This window comes from Macrosteles quadrilineatus, unplaced genomic scaffold (assembly GCF_028750875.1).
Source record: "Macrosteles quadrilineatus isolate MER2022 unplaced genomic scaffold, UCM_ALF_1.0 Scaffold_8__2_contigs__length_117827958, whole genome shotgun sequence".
Taxonomy (NCBI): Eukaryota; Metazoa; Arthropoda; class Insecta; order Hemiptera; family Cicadellidae; genus Macrosteles; species Macrosteles quadrilineatus.
Genome location: NW_026542601.1, coordinates 12013213 through 12031085, shown reverse-complemented (window position 1 = coordinate 12031085; position 17873 = coordinate 12013213). Strand labels below are relative to the sequence as shown.

The 17873-nt window shown below is 35.6% G+C and overlaps 1 protein-coding gene across 3 annotated transcripts; it reads left to right on the top strand.

Annotated features, from left to right (window-relative positions):
• The first annotated feature begins 828 nt into the window (after positions 1-828).
• On the top strand, positions 829-13658 carry LOC128999975 (inositol polyphosphate 5-phosphatase E). Of its 3 annotated transcripts, none has more exons than XM_054426798.1 (13): positions 829-1035; positions 1476-2298; positions 4711-4743; positions 6385-6604; positions 7688-7805; positions 8311-8408; positions 9279-9403; positions 10089-10222; positions 10589-10673; positions 11099-11263; positions 11759-11879; positions 12499-12642; positions 13114-13658. In XM_054426798.1, exons 2-13 carry the CDS (start codon positions 1512-1514, stop codon positions 13226-13228), a joined length of 2145 nt encoding a protein of 714 aa, XP_054282773.1. In that variant the 5' UTR covers positions 829-1035; positions 1476-1511; the 3' UTR covers positions 13229-13658. The 3 variants fall into 3 exon arrangements, with proteins under 3 accessions (XP_054282773.1, XP_054282775.1, XP_054282774.1); XM_054426799.1 differs by lacking the exon at positions 829-1035 and adding an exon at positions 1061-1123; XM_054426800.1 differs by lacking the exon at positions 4711-4743 and having other exon boundaries at positions 13114-13657.
• The last annotated feature ends 4215 nt before the right edge of the window (positions 13659-17873 follow it).

The window sequence follows — 17873 nt, the reverse complement described above, 5'->3', positions numbered from 1 at the left end:
CTGAGTCAAAGCTGGTAATGCTGGTACCCTGCATACTTGGATGGATACTCTGTTTGCTATAGTACCATCTTCTGACACGAAATATTTTATTAAGTTAAAAATTATATAGCAAAGTGAGCAATAATGAGATATTTCTAAAATTCTGTATTGTTTAACTCGTAATATGTTGGTTAGAATCAATAGTAGCAAACTTGTATCTTAAATAAAATTACAATGATTTGTAAGTCATTGAATTGATAATAAATAAACGAAAGCATTCAACTATGATTATAATGTCGGCCTTAGTCACTAACAAGACTACAAGATCGCGCCACTCATCATACACCACGGCCACCTCAGCCTGGTAGAATTGGCAACGTCGCAAGTAGTGTTGTTTAGTGATAGACGTCCCATTAAGATAACATGGCAGACAGGTGACATCAGCTCATTAATTCGCACTTTATTGATAGAAATTTAAATTTATGAACATAAATTTATTAAAATATTGAAAATAAAACATACAGAATTGAAAACCGAAACAATATGAATTAAAAATCGATATCTTTACATTTTAAGCAGAGTCAATACTGTCATAGTCCAGTAACCAATCTTTCGTTAATACACAAATACCATTAGCTGATTCCAAACAAAACAGCTGTTACTACACCACTTGCGACGTTGCCACTTCGAAGGCCGCGGCCTGGAGTTAAAGCACAAAGGCGGCCGTGGTAGACGCCGCGCCGATGAAAAACAAAGATGCAGCCGCTCTTAGCTTAATTTTCTCTTGTCCACTGCCTCCCTCCCCTGAACGTCTGTCGTCTGCCCCTGTTTGACAGGCGTCATCACAACTAGAACAAACAAAACATACACTCAAACCAAACCAAAGTCTCATTCTAACTAAACACAAAAATGACAGTTCCTCCACAACTATTAAAAAATCAATTAATAACACAAAATTTACTTATTGTGAGTACCTAACCTGAAAGACTTTCTTGCTGATAATCAATCCATAACATCAAGCATACCCGTTGTAGTGCCACTACAATTTGACTTCAGGTAATTTTAGGTTATAAGTTCATAAATAACCTTGAATTATCATTTAGATGTTCTCTTTCAAATACCCCCAAAAACTACCAATAAGTAGGTAGGTAGGCTATAAAATGTTTATAACAATGGGTTTTAAACAATATAAAGGCAAACTTAAGATGTACACTTAATGCACAGCTAGGCTATGTGCATAGGTGTCATAGGCTATGTATATAGGTAGCCTATTTTGATATTTAATCTGATAATACATCACAGTTGTTCTGAGGAACTGTAGATAGGCCTACCCTTCCTTGTTAAGGATGAGTTCTTCATATTCCAAAGGTAAAATAGGGCCATGAAGTTGAACATAAATCCAAACACTATTTTTCCAAAGCTAACATTTCAGGGATTTAAAATTAAAGCCTATCTCGGTTTGTTATGAAATCCTCTATAGAAGTTAATTGTTGTAGGGGCTGCAATGGTGCTTAGTTTCAATAGCCTCTGAAATGGAGGAAGAAGAAAAGTCAGATCCAGAGACTACACCATTAAAGACCAAGAAGAAAGGATTCTGTAGTCTGTTAAACCTGAGGAAGAAGAAAGTTGGATGTTTGCCATTAAGTTCTGATGCGAGCCAGGATGACAGTCCAGGACCGAGCACAAGCGCTAGTCCACTGCATAAAACTGTGTTTGATCTTCCGTCACCACCGCGACTAAACAAAAGCGTTAGTGAGGAACATCCGAGTGAGAACGATGAGTTGAAGAGATGCGATGCGGTGGCTAAGTCTCACAGCAGCACTAATGTGGCACTGTGCTGCGCAATCACAGAGAGCTCTCGTACTCCGGTACACTTTCAGTCCAATTTCAAGTTCCATTACAACAACAATTTGTCAACAATGAGTATAAACCGATCCAGTATCTTGACTAGGATGAACGGACGTTCTGAAGAGTTGAGTGAAGGATTGCCCCCCACCGGCTTAGATCCGGGGAAACTGAAGAAACCTGCTTCAGAAACCAACATTGTTGCTTCCGCAAAACGTGCCGACAGCTTTAGAAAGTGCCTTTTTAGCCGGACGAAGAAGACCCACAAGAGATCTTTCAGCCTCGGGAAGTCAACGTTTTCAGAGGAAAAGCCGAAAGATGCTGACTCTGGTAATGTGGAATGTTCGCTGTCTGCCAGTGAGGTGTCGCCGCAGAGTTCACCCTCCCCAGTCGAGGCAAGTCACGCTAGACTGAGACGGAGGTTGTTGCTGTCTCAGCGTCGCTCAGTGGACAACATTGTAGCCTCCAGTTCAGGTGAGCATTAGCAGTATTGAACTTAAAAATGAATCCTATTTAAGACCCATAAGCTAGATAGCCTATTTTCTAGCGGTTAAATAACTATGAAGTTGTGGTCAAGTCAGTTAATTCATAGCAAATCCTTTTTTCTGACCTTAAAAAAGGTTAATCAGATCCTGGCAGACGAACTCGCAAACTTTACCCACCTCTTTATATTTAAATACCCCCACCGCTGAAAACCTGCAGACTAAGCAAATTTCAACTTGTCTGATTACATTTTGACTAAAATATTTCTAAAATATTGTGGACAGACTAATCCAAAAACATAAAAATAAAAACAATATTACTAGGGACAACATTGCCGAAAAACCAAAATACATATGTGTTGATTATTCTCAGACCATACATGATTGCTTGGGAAAAGAATTCAAGAAAAATAACATAAAGTTGACCTTCAACACTAGCAACAGATTAAAAAATATATTAGCCTCAAAAACGACCGCAAAGGACATACATTGTAAAACTGGCATTTATAAACTGAAATGCGCTGAATGTCCTAGTATGTATGTTGGCCAAACAGGACGAAGTTTCAAAACAAGGTTTAAAGAGCACAGACCAGTTGCCAGCGTAACCAAACAAAAATCCACCTTCGCACAACATTTAATTGACTTTAATCATACAATGGGAAATATTGATGACAGCTTGGAAATTCTACACACTTGCAGAAAAGGGAAAAAGATGGACACTCTAGAGGAGTATGAAATCTACAAAAGTTTTAACAACGTTAACACCCGTGAGACTATATTAAACGAAAAACTACAATTCAGTTCCCACACCATTTTTAATTCAATCATCAATAACTCCGTCCATCCTACAACAGCTGATCCTTGCCCAATATCTCTTTCTCTCTCACACAACTGATAAGCATAAGCTGGTCTAGTCTGTCCCTTGCTACCTGTGCGGTCGGTCATCTTTGCTAGAACAGGCCTGTTTTTTAAATGTTTAACTGTTTTATGTATTTATTCGTGTCCGTACTGTGTTTATTTATTCTTCTGACGATGTTAACAACTGATCAACTCTACACTATGTACCTGAAGCTGACGATGGTGTTTTAACACCGAAACATGTCCTGAATAGACATATTTTATTGAGCTGTGACGGGAATTACGTAAGTAATTTAGTCTTACATTAAAATATTTCCATAAATAAGACATATTTATTCCCAATTTAAATAACATCATTAGATTTAACGAGTACTTAGGTTTGCTGCTACGGGGAAGGTAAAAAGTGTTTTTTGACCATACGTCAATAGTATAGGATGAAATAAATAAATTTGCCAAATTTTATCAACATATAGGCCCATCCATAAACAAGTAAACTACAACAGTTTTCATTTTCTCCATAAGAATAACATGAGAATTTTAAATTACACTTTTTTTTTATTTTCTCCGTAACTGTTAGACATAACAGAGCTTCAATATAATAAATTATTTCTTTTTTTAAGCTCTACCAAATGGTTTAGAAAGAAATTGCGAAATCTTTTGTTTTTAGGGCCAAAAATAGGAAAAACCCATTTTTACCCTTAGTTACAATTATTTTTAAGAAATAAGAAGGTAAAATTTAACTAAATCTAAGCCTTAAACACTCTTTGTAAAACCAAAGGTACTGAAATAACAAGATCAAAGTATAAAGAAACCGTTGACAAAGCAATGCTCATTAGCTGTAAAAGTCTCTTGCTATTAATGAGACTAGAATACCTGAACAAGACACTTTTCAGTAAACAAAGGCAGATTCTTTGCCAAATCCATTCCAAACACTCGTTGACAAAACTCAATCCAATAAAATTTGGAATCTACCCATTTTGCAGCATGCCCAACTCTTATTTAACCAATCAAGACACAAAGTTAATTAGGTACACCTGGGATTGAAAGTGACACAGCTCAATTTCAGATAAGATGATGCCAACTTTCACAACTACCAATTGAACAATAAAATGTTATCTTGGGTGGTAAAATACTCTTGGCTAAAAAAAGATTAGATAATGAATCAAGAAGTGTTAACAGATTAGTCGACTGAAGTAGGCCTACATAGCCTAACCAATTTTAATTCTAATTAATTGCTATCTATTTCAATTAAGTTAAATCATTGATTTCTGAACTTGTATGATAAGTTGGATATGGATCCAAATACAGGCGAAGAAGTTGATTCAAATGGCGAAGAAAGTAAGTTTGAAATTTAAGTTAATCAAATTAAGATTTTTATTAAACTTGGATAGCCTAAATCCTGTTAAACAACGTGTTTCGTTCAAAATTCAGTAAGGCAATTAGAAATTTGCTCGAGATGCAGGTTTGTTTCAAATGGTAACAGGTCTAATTTAATAGGATTACAGATCGAAGTGATGAAATGAATAATTTATTGTTAATTTCATAGGATTTCTCAGTCGGAGTCTCCCTTCTTTTTTTGGTGAGAAGATTTGGCTTTCATTGTGTTTGTGTTTGGGATATTTGAATAACAGTAGGCTACTCATTTATTTTGTTAATTTAGTCAGGCACAGTTAAGTGGTCCAAAAATGAACATTAAACTTCTAGGCCTAAATGCTTTTACCCTAGTACCCTAGGGCTACCAGCTGCTTGTTGGTGTTGGGACGAGTACGGCTGAGTGTATCTGTGTGTGGTGGTGTGTGTGTGTGTGAGTTTGTATGTGTGTATTGGGAAGTAGATAAGTTATCTTTTGGGCGATGGGAGGGGGGAAGGGTCTACTAATTGTCTAATATAGCATTACATTCACTTACCATTAAGTCCTCCAGTGTATCTATTGTTCCAAAAAAAATTTTTCCAAAATCATTTGTTTTCCTTCATCACTTAGTTAAAATATATATATATATAATACAACTCTCTTCCATACACAGAGGTATTCCTTCTTTGTGGAAGATATTTCGCTAATTTAAAAAGCTTTTTTATATTTTTATGTTTATATTAAATATTATAAAAAAACTAAACAATATTGTAAACATTTTTGTATGGAACTAATGATGTAATTTGTAAATATTTTGGCGAAATAAATGCTGTTTTGATTTGATTTTTGATTTTATTTTATTTCAAACCATTTTATGGTTTGGCAAGGCTTGGATTTGCTGTGTGAGTTATAGGATATGATATAGTTTAACTAACCAAATCTCCATATTTAAATTTTTGTTACTTTTAAAAGATGAAGTATGAAAAATACTAGTGTTTGAACTTTTTTATTGAACTGGTTAACACTAATACCGAAACCCTACCCAGGCTGGCGCTAACTGAAACTCCCGGTCTGTGAGACCCCATTTGAAAATAATGGACCCCGCTTAGAAACACACAAACCGAAACCCTGGGCCTGTGACACCCCGCTTTAAAATACACTAACGCTGGGCTTCTGAGACGGGCATGTTATGAACAGACAACCTGTCAAGGTCACGGCACCCACGCAAAATGAACAAACAATATATGATCAGGAAGAGGATGAAAAGGGGGGAAGGTATTGGGGGAATGGAATCCCCCAAGTAAACAGTGTTGCCAACATGCTTTTGTGAAAATTCCTGTGGGCCTGTCAGACCAGGGTTTTGGTAAAAGTGTGAAGTGTGTCTTGGAATCTATGAATCAGACAAATAAATATTTCAAAGACAAATTTAAAATCCAAAAGAATCTTTAACTATCATGAGTAGGGCAGTTTATTGATATGAAACTGTTGTTTATAAGCCTGGGAGAGGAATGAACTGCTCTTGATAAAAAAAAAAAAAAAAAAAAAAAAAAAAAAACTACTCTAGGTATCATGTTTGTTTGTACTTGTGCACCAACAAATTAAAGACAGTTTGTTAGCCTTAACACACTATATTAGTTAAAGATATTCTGTCAATTTGTGTAGTAACATATTTTTGGAGTTAACTCAGGTTCTTTTTGCCTCTGTCCGTGAGTAGTAGGTAGTCGTATTCAAGAACAGAGGCAACAAAAAAGGTAATAACTTCTTTTATGTAATGACATTGTGCCAGCCACTGAGCACATTAGATGATGTGCCTAGTTCCTTTTGTACATAATTTACATTTCCTCTGCTTTAGCTAAACTTGTTGTCCAGGTTCAGGATCGCCAGGCTCCACAAGAAGTGCGGACAGCAAAGAGTCAACTGGGAAGAAGAAGAAGGCACGGCCCTCGTCAGTGGTAGTCACTGGCACAAGGGACAAGAGCAAGGACAAGTCCCCAGCCAAGCAGGATGTGAGCATGGAGAGTCTAGTGAGACAGTCATTGCTAGCGGCTCAGGTCTTCCATCTCATCCCCACCACCAAGGCGAGGGAGCGGTGAGTAAAGAGAGTGTTTATCATCCAAACCACCTGTTGCAGGGAAAAAGGTTACTGTTTAAATGAAAACTGAAACCCTGTGCCACATGTTATCTCGACTATTGATCACCTGTTTCCAAACAATCAATAACTAATTACTGAATCAACTCTAAAATGAACCCACAGTCCACAGCAGTTGAAAAACTTTGACCCTTTTGAGGAAACTCTTCCACGAGAAAGAATTTGTACAGTATGTCCAAATATGAGTGGCATAACTTTTTTTTGCTCTGTCTAAAGCTGGGTTTTCCTAGGTGCGGAAGCGGTGGGCGGAGAGTAGAACGTGGAGACCAGATATATTACTGAGGGTGAGGTAGAATTGAAAAATGAAAGTCCTGCTGTTAGGAAAAGCAGCCAAAACAGATGGCATTTACTTAGAGTTTTTAAGGCTAAAGCTGATTGATGTTGTTCTCCCAGAATTAATTTTCATTTAGAGAAATTAAATACACTTCATAATTGTCGATCGATTCCCACAATACCCCTGCGCTATCAACCCTGCAGACTAAGCGAATTTCCATTTGTCTGACTAGATTTTCAGTAAAATATTTCCTTTAATATACCAGGGATTTATTCCCTAAGAAATTAAAATTAGATTTAACAAGTACTTAGGTACACAATACTTCAGGGAAGGCATTAAAGTATGTTTTTTATACAAAATCTTGTATTTTTAAACATTTTAGGAGATCAGAAAACGAGCATTCATACAATTTCAAATCCCCCACCCGGGGTATTTAGTTCACCAAGTAGCCACAAACTGCACTAGCCTTGCGAGTTGCGACCCCTATAAATACGGCGCAAGACAGCGAACAGTCAGTTGATCGCTAGGAGAGTAGCCAGGCACATCTCTTCCTGGTAAGGGGAGTAGAGTAACATCGTGAAATGGTAGGTGAGGGCGGAATAGCCCGGTAGTTGATACAGCAGTGAAATAACTCTGGTAGTGTCGAATGTTAATAAATGAGCTATGAGTTAAATAAATTTGCCAAATTTGATTAAAATGTATAAAGAAGCAAACTTCAAAAGGTTACTTATTCACATGATTGTTTGCAGGAATTTCTTGCATGGTCGAATTGCTGCAACATCTCTGTTGGGTACCCTGGAGCTGGAGCGAGTGTTGCCAACACGAGAGCTGCATATCTGCGTCGTCACGTGGAACATGAACGGACAGGTGCGGCAAACTTAAAGACAACACATTTTTTCACATTTTTATGATGAACTAAACATTGAAGACATACTGTTAAACTCTGAGATTATTTGGTGGAATCGGCGAATCTGGGGTGTTTTTCTTGCCAATTCATCAACATCTGGACTTAAATACGCGAAAGTTCAGTCACAACTTGACTATCATGACTTGATGGATTCGGCGTGCTTTCAGTACCATCCAACTCTGTAGCTAGGTGGTTTAATGAATGAAAGTCTCCTATTTGATCTATAAAAAATGATAGTTCGATACTTGACCCAGCTATCCCCATGTCCGCCCATTAGTATCATCTTTGACTATTAATACCCAATAGTCAATGGTATGGCCAAAGGATATAGTTCACAATGGATATAGAGCCAGCTTATTTCTGAAAAGCCCTAATAACGTGACTTCTCATTTACTAAAATAGTTAAAATGTGGTGGTATATATGTTTGTGCCAGATTGGTAACTTTGTTTACTCTTATATTACAGGCCCCACCCACTGAGCTCAACTGCCTTGTGTTACCGGAAGGTCTGGACCATCTTCCTGACATCTTGGCTGTCGGAACACAGGAATCTTACCCAGAAAGGTGGGGTGAGATTTTTCTACTGTTAACTGTGACCATAATATAAATTTGAATTTGATATATTTTTGTACACGTGTCCTTTATAAATTTGGAAGGTTTTCATAGGGAATGACAGATTTAGACAATTAATTGTAGATTGGTTTTAATAATGTAAGATGAGAAAATAGTGACGAGAGATTTCCAAAATCTTCTGAATACGAAATATTAAGCGTCAGAAAATCATTTTTATGCCAATTTAATCATAAACATAAAATTTTGGCGAAGAACATAATTTTATTACTAAGTTTTATGTACATGCTTCTGCTACTAACAATTAGGTATAGTTTTATTTAATACCATTGCTACTACATTTCCAATGAATGTCCGTGGACTGGATGGACTCATGATTCCAGTTCAGAGACATGATTACAGGTGTTTGCAACAAATACACCATTGATAAGACTGCCAACTGTATAAATTATACACTTGTATATGGTTGTGGCTTATCTAGAGATTATAGTGTGGGGCATTTCCTAGATGTTTGGTTTCAAATCTCACCAAAATCAATCTAGGCCTAATTAGTTTTTATTGACCAAAACTTATTCAATATGCTAAAAAAAAAAAAACTTAAAAAACTACAAAGCTGTAATCTTGTGATTTAGAGCCACTTATGAAGTAAAACACATGGTGCTATAGGACACAAATACAGTCTCTACTAGGACTCCTATTGATAAGTGTTTTTGTTTTAGCTACTTAATTTAATCAAATCCACCTTTTTTCAAGTGATACTAATAACTACATTAGAATTCAATTTAATTTATTTGTCACAGAAATTCATAATGCAGTGGCTTAGAATCAGCAATGAATATGAGAATGTGACATATCAATGTGTAGGTTCCAGTGGGAGGTCGGTGTACAGGAGACGCTGGGGCCGAGTCATGTGTTGTTCCACTCGGCCAATCTAGGCACTCTACACCTCGCAGTCTACCTGCGCAGGGACTTGCTGTGGTTCTGCTCAGGTACTACACAGTGCAGTGCACCTTGACATCCCATCCATATGGACCAACCTTAGATTATTACTTACTTACTTACTTACTGCCCTGGCCATTTGTACCCCAGTCGGTACTTGGCCTCAGCAACACAGCGCCTCCATCCGTCTCTTTCTTCAGCATCCTCCTCTCCAATTCCCAGCCGCCTCTTAGCTATTTATTACAGCCCCTAGATTATTTATTACCTATTAAAAAATAACATAAGGAAAAATAACAGTGACAACTTTAACTTGGGAAGTTAGCAACTTCTGGTGGTTCAATTCAACTAGTTTTAAATTATGTGACAACTTTAACTTTGGAACTTTGGTAACTTGTTATATTGTTGTTGCTTTATGTGCTCATTTAATTGGTTTCTAATATTCGGAAAAAGCAAAAAAGGATTTTAAATCTTGATACCGTAATGCCTTTGAATTTTGATTTAGCCATAGCTTTGTTTATTACTTTTGCCATAACTCATATATGTTGCGACAATTTTTAAAATTAATCTTCACAAAAATTATATTATTGCTGTGAGGAAATTTAGGCAAAATACACCTATGGTGTATGTTATACAGATAAAAATACATTCAAAATCATTGATTAAGTTTAGTTTTGGTCATACATTTCACTAAATTATATTTCATAGATCCACACTAATGTCATACTTTTTTTGCAGTCCCTGAGGATGACAGTTTTAGCACTCGCCCCGGCACTGCGTTCCGCACCAAAGGCGCTGTTGCTGTCGGCTTCTCAGTGTTTGGGACGTCGTTGATGTTCATCACGGCACATCTGACAGCGCATCAAGAGAAGGTTAGAGATGGTTAAGTTAGGTTGGATTGTAGGGTAAAAAAGTGAAAGGATATGATTGTTGGCCAAGTTTAAAGCATGTAGCTTTTCTTCAGCACTGACACAAAATGCTTAATTAAAGAAAACAAACTACAAGCACTTTAGTAATATTATTTGCGTACCTTTTTTAGAAAGAACTCTGATACCGGAAGTTGATGTAAGCACAAGTGTTACTTTGAACAGAAAAGTTAAAAATTGAGTTTATCTGATGTAGGTTATTGTTTGTCTTGTTCACCTTTGTTTAAAAAACTGATTCAGGTCTATATATTTGTTATACACATTGTGTTTGTGGCAATAACATATATTTTCAATATTTTTTTTCCTTTTCAGGTCAAAGAAAGGTTGCAAGACATCAAAAGGATTGCCAAAAGTTTAGAGTTGCCAAAAAACCTTCCGGTCAAGCACAAAAGTAAAGGTACGGTAATATCACATTCAGGCTAATTAAACGTTATTTTAGAAAATTTTTTAAATACTGCTTACTGCGCAAAATCAATAGATTGCACTTGTCAAAAATTGTTAGCACTACATTTTAGGCGGATCAAGGATGTAGCTTTACATTGGCTATCTTCTGACATGTGCATAAATGCCAAAAAACTACATTTGATATATGCCCTACACACTATGATAAGACTCAAACATTAATTGGTACATGTAAATATCAATATCAGCCAATTTTATTAAATTTTAACCTGGATTAAGTTTAGTCTTTAGCTGGTACATGTGCTTCTGTTCACATGATTTTTGAAATCCAAGGAATGGAATAACATCCTCCCAAAATTGTTATAATGTGACAGTAGAATAACTTATTGGAAGAGTAACACTTTTGGGGGATGATTGCAGACGTTACTCAGAACTACGACTGTGTGTTCTGGAGTGGGGACCTCAACTTCCGTCTGACCCCTCCACGGGAAGAAGTGATGTCGTGGATCAACAAGCAGAAGTTTCCGCTCACCTCCCCCTCCCTGGGGTGTCTGGCGGACCAGCTGACGACGAGCATTGTGGACGGTGAGTCAGTGCTGCCAGCTGTTATGCGTTAAGGTCGTTTATTTATCATAATACCACTGCATTGGTTGTAAACTTACAGCTTGTCCATGCCTCTGATCTTGAGAGCTTCTTCAATTTCTTCTCCTCAAGAAAGTCATTTACATAACAATATCCTGGTTGAAAGAAAAATTTGTATTTTGATATAGTTTAGTGAACCCAATAGTGAGTAGGCTAATAATAGGCTAAGACTTACAGTTTAAGCCAATAGTTTTTCAAAATGCTCTACAGTTGTTTCTCTAAACAATATACTGAAGTTTTTCTTCAAACACTTTTTGATTGACTATAATATTGTGGTATAATAATACCTCGTTAAGTAATCCAAACGTTTTAAATGTTAGGTTAAAAACCTACTTCACTGTTAATACGGCATCGTCAGGGTACAAACACATAAAAGACATTACTGTCACACGTACACAATAAATAAATAACACAAACATTTTTTATTTCCATTTGCAGGCACAGTTTTCCGAGGGTTTGAGGAAGGGCCATTGACTTTCGCTCCGACGTACAAGTACGACCCTGGTACCTCCACATATGACACATCTCATAAACAGCGGACACCCTCCTATACTGACAGGTACCCTTATGAACTATAAATTAGTTAATAATAATTTACTGTTGCCCACACCCTCTTTAGGAATCACATGAATACAAATTGACAAGTTTCCAATATTTTACTCCTAGTACATAAATAGGCCCAGTAAGGATGGGTGACAAATATAAAAAATTCTGATTATATGTAATATGAATAATACAATTCTAGTTTTGCTTTTCAGTGTAGGCCTACTATTCCATGTGATGGACCTACTTTTTAAGTATCATGGAGTAACAGATGGAATTCCAATAACCACTAACACTTCTGGCAATAGCAATACCAGTAGAAGGGATGTCCCGGTTTATGTGCTAAGCTCCACCATGATTTTGATTTACATTTCAGCTGTTTTAATTGAATTAGCAATTATAGTTTGGCAGCTTAGAAAGCGACCTCCTCCAGCATTGGTTTAGCATTAGCGCGCAGGTCGTTTTCTAAGCGGCCGAACTATAGCTTATACTGCTTTTTGTGGAAGACTGGCAAGTTGCCAATAATAGTTTCCTTTAATTTATGCACTGATCCTAATTAACATTGATGCATCAGAAGCTGAAATGAGTGAAGTAAACTGGATTTTTGCAGTCACTTACCAAAGTTTGTGTTGCAGGATCTTGTTCCGCAGCCGTCGCCACAACACGGAGAGCACAGCGGTGGAGTGTGTAGCCTACGCTAGTGTGCCAGAGGTCTGTACCAGCGACCACAAGCCTGTGTGGGGTCTGTACAAGGTGCCTGTACGGCCAGGTCTGGACACGTGAGTACAAAAATATACAATCAAGTTCATTTAGCCATTTTTTGTTCAGTGTTTAAAAAACTCTACATATAAACCTGTTTTGAACTACTTTAGAGATTAAGTAAATTTCATGGTACAGAAGAGTCTCATTTACGGTATCTAATCTTTGGTTAAGCGAAAGGGACTTTCCATAGTTTCCTACACTCCCTACAGTTGTTTGAAGATTATACGACTGTTCACCATAGAAGTGAACCTCTTATGCGAGCCTGTCTGTACTGTACTTGGAAGACAAGTGTCAGACTTTTGGCATCTGCAGTTGACTGTACTATCTGATTGTTTTGCGAGAACTGCATAACACATAGATTATCAACAATGACAGGGGAAAAGAGGGGATGTGTAAATAGTGTAAGGGTGGGAAGTCTGGATCATAGATTTAATTGTGAATCCAAATCTCAAATGACAAAAGTAACTAAGCATTTTATTTTCTTCTAGGATACCTTTAGCAGCAGGAATGTTCAACAGGGAAGTCTACTTAGAAGCTATCAAGAGAAGAGCAGCAGCTATGGATTTGACTGATGGCGCATCAACCTTCTGTACCATTCAGTAGTGCCAACCATCTTCAATGGATTCGGTAGTACCAAGACTTCAGTAGTTGTCAACATGGTGTACACCAAGTGTGCCAAGATGTTCAGTAGTATCACTGCAAGCAACATCAACATCTCAACATGACAGAACATAAATAATCAACATACACTAAGGTACCAACATAACAAATCAATATACTCAAATTTTTATTTAAGGAATTTCGACTGTCATTTAGAAAAAATCATATACTTGTTATGATTAATTTCAAAATTTTTAATCATATTGTCTTTAAATATTCTTACTACTGTCAAAAGTATCAGAATATTGTTAACCAAAAGTATTTTTATTACCTGACATAAATTTATTAATATTTATTGTATAATTTTTACACTTTGTATACATTTTATTTAGATTAAAATGATTTTAGATGGTACGTTGTAATAATTTGAATGAAGTATATCTTACATAATTTTTATCTTGTGATACAAGTAAAAGATTAGCCATCTTAGGCAATGTCAATGTTAAGAACAGTAAAGCATATTCTTACATCAAGAGGGTCTGAGCTAGTCTAATAGAACCAATGTAGGTAGCCTATTTTTGTTAATGTATATTATCCTGTTGTGTCATTTAACAGACTAAGTTACTCTATGGTTTAAGATAGATGTAATGTATACATCTAATGGCATACATCATAATACACAAAATATTACATTTATTCTTCCTTCAAGGTTGCTGGTAAGGAGTTGTGTGTTCCTTTTATTTAGTTGTTTATGTGCAATAATTGTCACTAGTCATACTAGTTTTATTCGTCCCACCTTTACATTTTAGGACGCTAAGTTCTAGCCAGGAAATGTTTTACACATCACTTCAGGCTAGTCCTAGAGGGTCGCGGCATCATCAGATAGATAAAATCCATTGGTGATTGGCGGGATTTGTACCCGGGACCTCGGACTACAAAGTCCCGCGCTCTACCACTAGACTAGCCCACTCCCCGGTCATATTTGCTTGTACCAAAGACATAAAAGTGTGAAGGTGTAATTTTAATTTTTTAAATAATTGAATTTTTCAAAGATTTTATTCTGTGTATATTTTAAGGAAATGATTATTTTTCCGTCATCATTGGAAGAATAATTAGTGACCGAACAGAAACAAGCAACGGAGTGTCGTGAGAGACAGAGTAAAAAGAGACTGTTTATTTATTGACCTCGTTGTCAATGTTCCGGTAAACTAGGTTCTCAGCAGAATATTTCATTCTTCCCCCATATTTAAGTGAAAATTTTAATATGCTATTTCTGCAAAATTGGATATCACAAAGCCAAGTGACACTTTAACTTTGTTTAGTTTTTAATTCCTAATAGTGTAAAATACTCGCTCGCTTTCTCAGTCTGTCACTCTCTCATCCGTTGTTTTGCTTTGGGATCGTCCTAAGAAAAACATATTAAAGTGACAAGCTAAGTCTGAAGTAAAATGATCAGCTCAGAGTTTAGAATATAGTGATAGGAAAAATATGCGTAACAAGTTTGTGTAATGGTTTAACGTAAACACATCAATCTGCCAATGATATTCTGCCCTTTGCCAGAAGCGAATGTCAAACCTGTTTTCAATCTAGTCAGCATGTGAGGTTGTGGTATTATTAGTTAATTAATTTTACTTGAATATATTTTTACTGTACACCAAAGTAAGTCCATTGCAGTTACCAAACCATCTGCGTTACATTCCCTCAGAGTTTTAGGTTGTTGTTTGTTGTGACGTTTAATCATCAATTTGGTGTCGTGGTTAAAAGATTTAATTTAAACTTGATTTTTCATGTTTGTTTACCGTTTAGGTTTTTATGTGCAAAATTTTACATGTATTGCTTATTAGAAGACGGTAGGATGCAATTGATTAGCCTCTAGTTTTATCTCGATGACAAAAACTATTTTTGATGGGAGATTTGATTTTATCGGTGTTGTTCTCAGTGTGGTAGAAAATGTAATTTACAAACGCACAAATATGTTTGTGTGGAGCATTTAACTGTTTACAAATAATTGTTTCAGAGAGTTAAGAAGTATGAAACAAAGGAAATTCAATTTACTGTATAATAAATGTGGTTGAATTTGTAATTAGACCAAAATAATAATAAATTGATAATGTGATTAGTGAACAAAACTTTGTGATTTATTACTACTTAGCATGTGTATTTAACACAACTCGGTAGTAGAAGCAATATTTTTCAATTTCCCTATTGGATGTTTGGACATTATTTGTGTTAAGTAGCTATTTAAGTTTTCAAACTTAAAACATTTGTATCATTTAGTTTAAAACTAACTTTTACTGACTAATAGTATTTCACTAATTTTACAACAGTTTATCTAGTCAATGGTTTTTTTTTGTTGTATTCTGTGAAATATAACCGTACTATCTTGGTACATATAAAGTAGTTGAGTGCTATTTTGGTGCTAACACACCTAAATATCATTGTGATAGATTATTTTGGCCTCTACTTCTACTTTGGGAATCCACTTTTTATTGATGTGCCTTTCCATATCTATAAATGACATTTGTGGAGAATAACTCATAATAGCAATGTTAAGTATTGTCTTGTTACGTAGGTAATGACAGCTTTACTGATTGTTAAAAGTTGAAAATTATGTCCATAAGTAATAATTACTCTTAAATCTATCTGTAAGTGATAATCCAACTTGTGGTGGACCATATTATGTTTTAAGCTGTCAATATCGTTGTTAAAATAAAATCCTGTCTAAAACTTTGTTGTTAGTCCTGTTTTATATAAATTCAAGCAACTGTTATTGTAACTGTATGCTAGCAATATAGACTTGTCCATGTAAACAGTTGTACTTATTGATGTTTATTTAACAATTCATTTAACAATTTTACTGTACTTAGTACTATTACGTATGTTCTAAGTGTTGTCCTGTTTGGTGTTAATTCAAGCAACAAAGTTTGCTAGGGAACAGTACCGTACTTAACTTTTTCTAACTATACATCTGTAATGGGAAATATAAGTTTTATTATTTTTGTTAGTGAATTCTTAGATTCAAAAATAAAGGGGAAGACATTTCAAATAGTGTTCTCCATTCATAGTTTTCCCCTAAAATAATTATGTAAATACATATTGTTTACCACTGAAGTAAGATAATATAGTGCTAAAATTACTTACTTCTATTTCTAATGCATGTGCAAACAGGATTAACTTCTAAAATTTCAGATTTTGACATATTTAATAAGTAAGAAATAACTAAACGTACAAGATTTAGACACTGTTTTCAGTAGTTATGATAAAAGTAACCGATTTGTGACTTTTGGTACACTACCCTGAATGGATAGGCACATTTTACTCAGTAGGGAGTCAATTATTCGAAACAATTGGTCATCGGGGGTGTTGGGATAACAGATTTTTTAAATAATCGGTCATTGACCGTGAAAAAGATTGATAAAGTTTGAATACATTTTTACATGGATTTTTTAACTGGTTTTGTCTGTCTACTGAAATTGTAGCAACATCCCGTGAGCATATCTTGCGGTCTTGGCTTTACTGCTAATTATGGCAACATTTGTGATTTTCCGTTAACCGACGTTTCGGACGACCAGGCTTTAAATAATTGCCACTCTACTGTATGTTTTTGAATAAAAAGAATAAAAGGTTCGCTGCAGCTGGTTGGTCCATATGGTGTACTTTTATCATCCAAAGTTAATGTTTTAACTAATGTATGTTTATTATACTACCTAAGTTCAGAAAAGCCTTTCTGAATGGAGTTTTTATTATACAAATAATACTAGTCTTAGTGGAATGTCCTTTGAAACTATGTATATTAGCATAAATGTGAAAATCACAATAAACTGTAAATAGTTAGATTAATTGCTATACAGATAAGAATTTACTACGGGGCCGTAACTTTTTTGTAGTGCAAAATACATGTTTTCTATTTTCTGTAAAAGGTGTGTTAGTAAGGTTATCTATACCTGAGGTTTAGTGTTTCACAAACTATCTATGTTGTATTAAAGAAATTACCATCCTCACACTGTAGGTCCTAGTTACATTAAAGTTTGTAGCCTAAGTCTAATACCAAATTCAAGCAACGGTTAGTGGAGGAGAGGCCTAAGATGGAAGTTTTGTTATTTTAGTCATAGGTGATTTATTGTACTTAAGTGAAGTGTGAGTCAAAATGTAATGTTAAAGACAAGACAAATTGCAATATGTCTCTAAAGGGGAATTCGTACTTGCAGCATTGGCAAGTGCTGAATACTCGACAAGTTGCAAGATACTTGTGTTGGTTTGCCAATCTCCTAGCTGAGGAGCCCAAATATTTGTTACTTTCCAAGAATTTTGTTTGTTGGAGTAACAAATATTCGTCAAAATGGATGCAAACTTTGAAATCATTGTCGAGCAATGACATTCACAAAATGAACCATTCACCTTAGTCGTGATTAAGCAGGTATCTGCTTAGTGCTCAGCAAATGCCGAATGTGCAAACACGCCTTAAGGGGAATGTAAATCTACCACTTGGTAGCAGGAAAAAATCTTCAAAAGTTCATTGATACAAGAAATTCTTGCAATATGGACATTGTTGGTGTAAATTAATTGCTAACTTTACAACGGCTCAATTGACTAAATGAGCTGTATATAGGCTCCAAATTAATACACAAAATATGAATGCAATAAACAT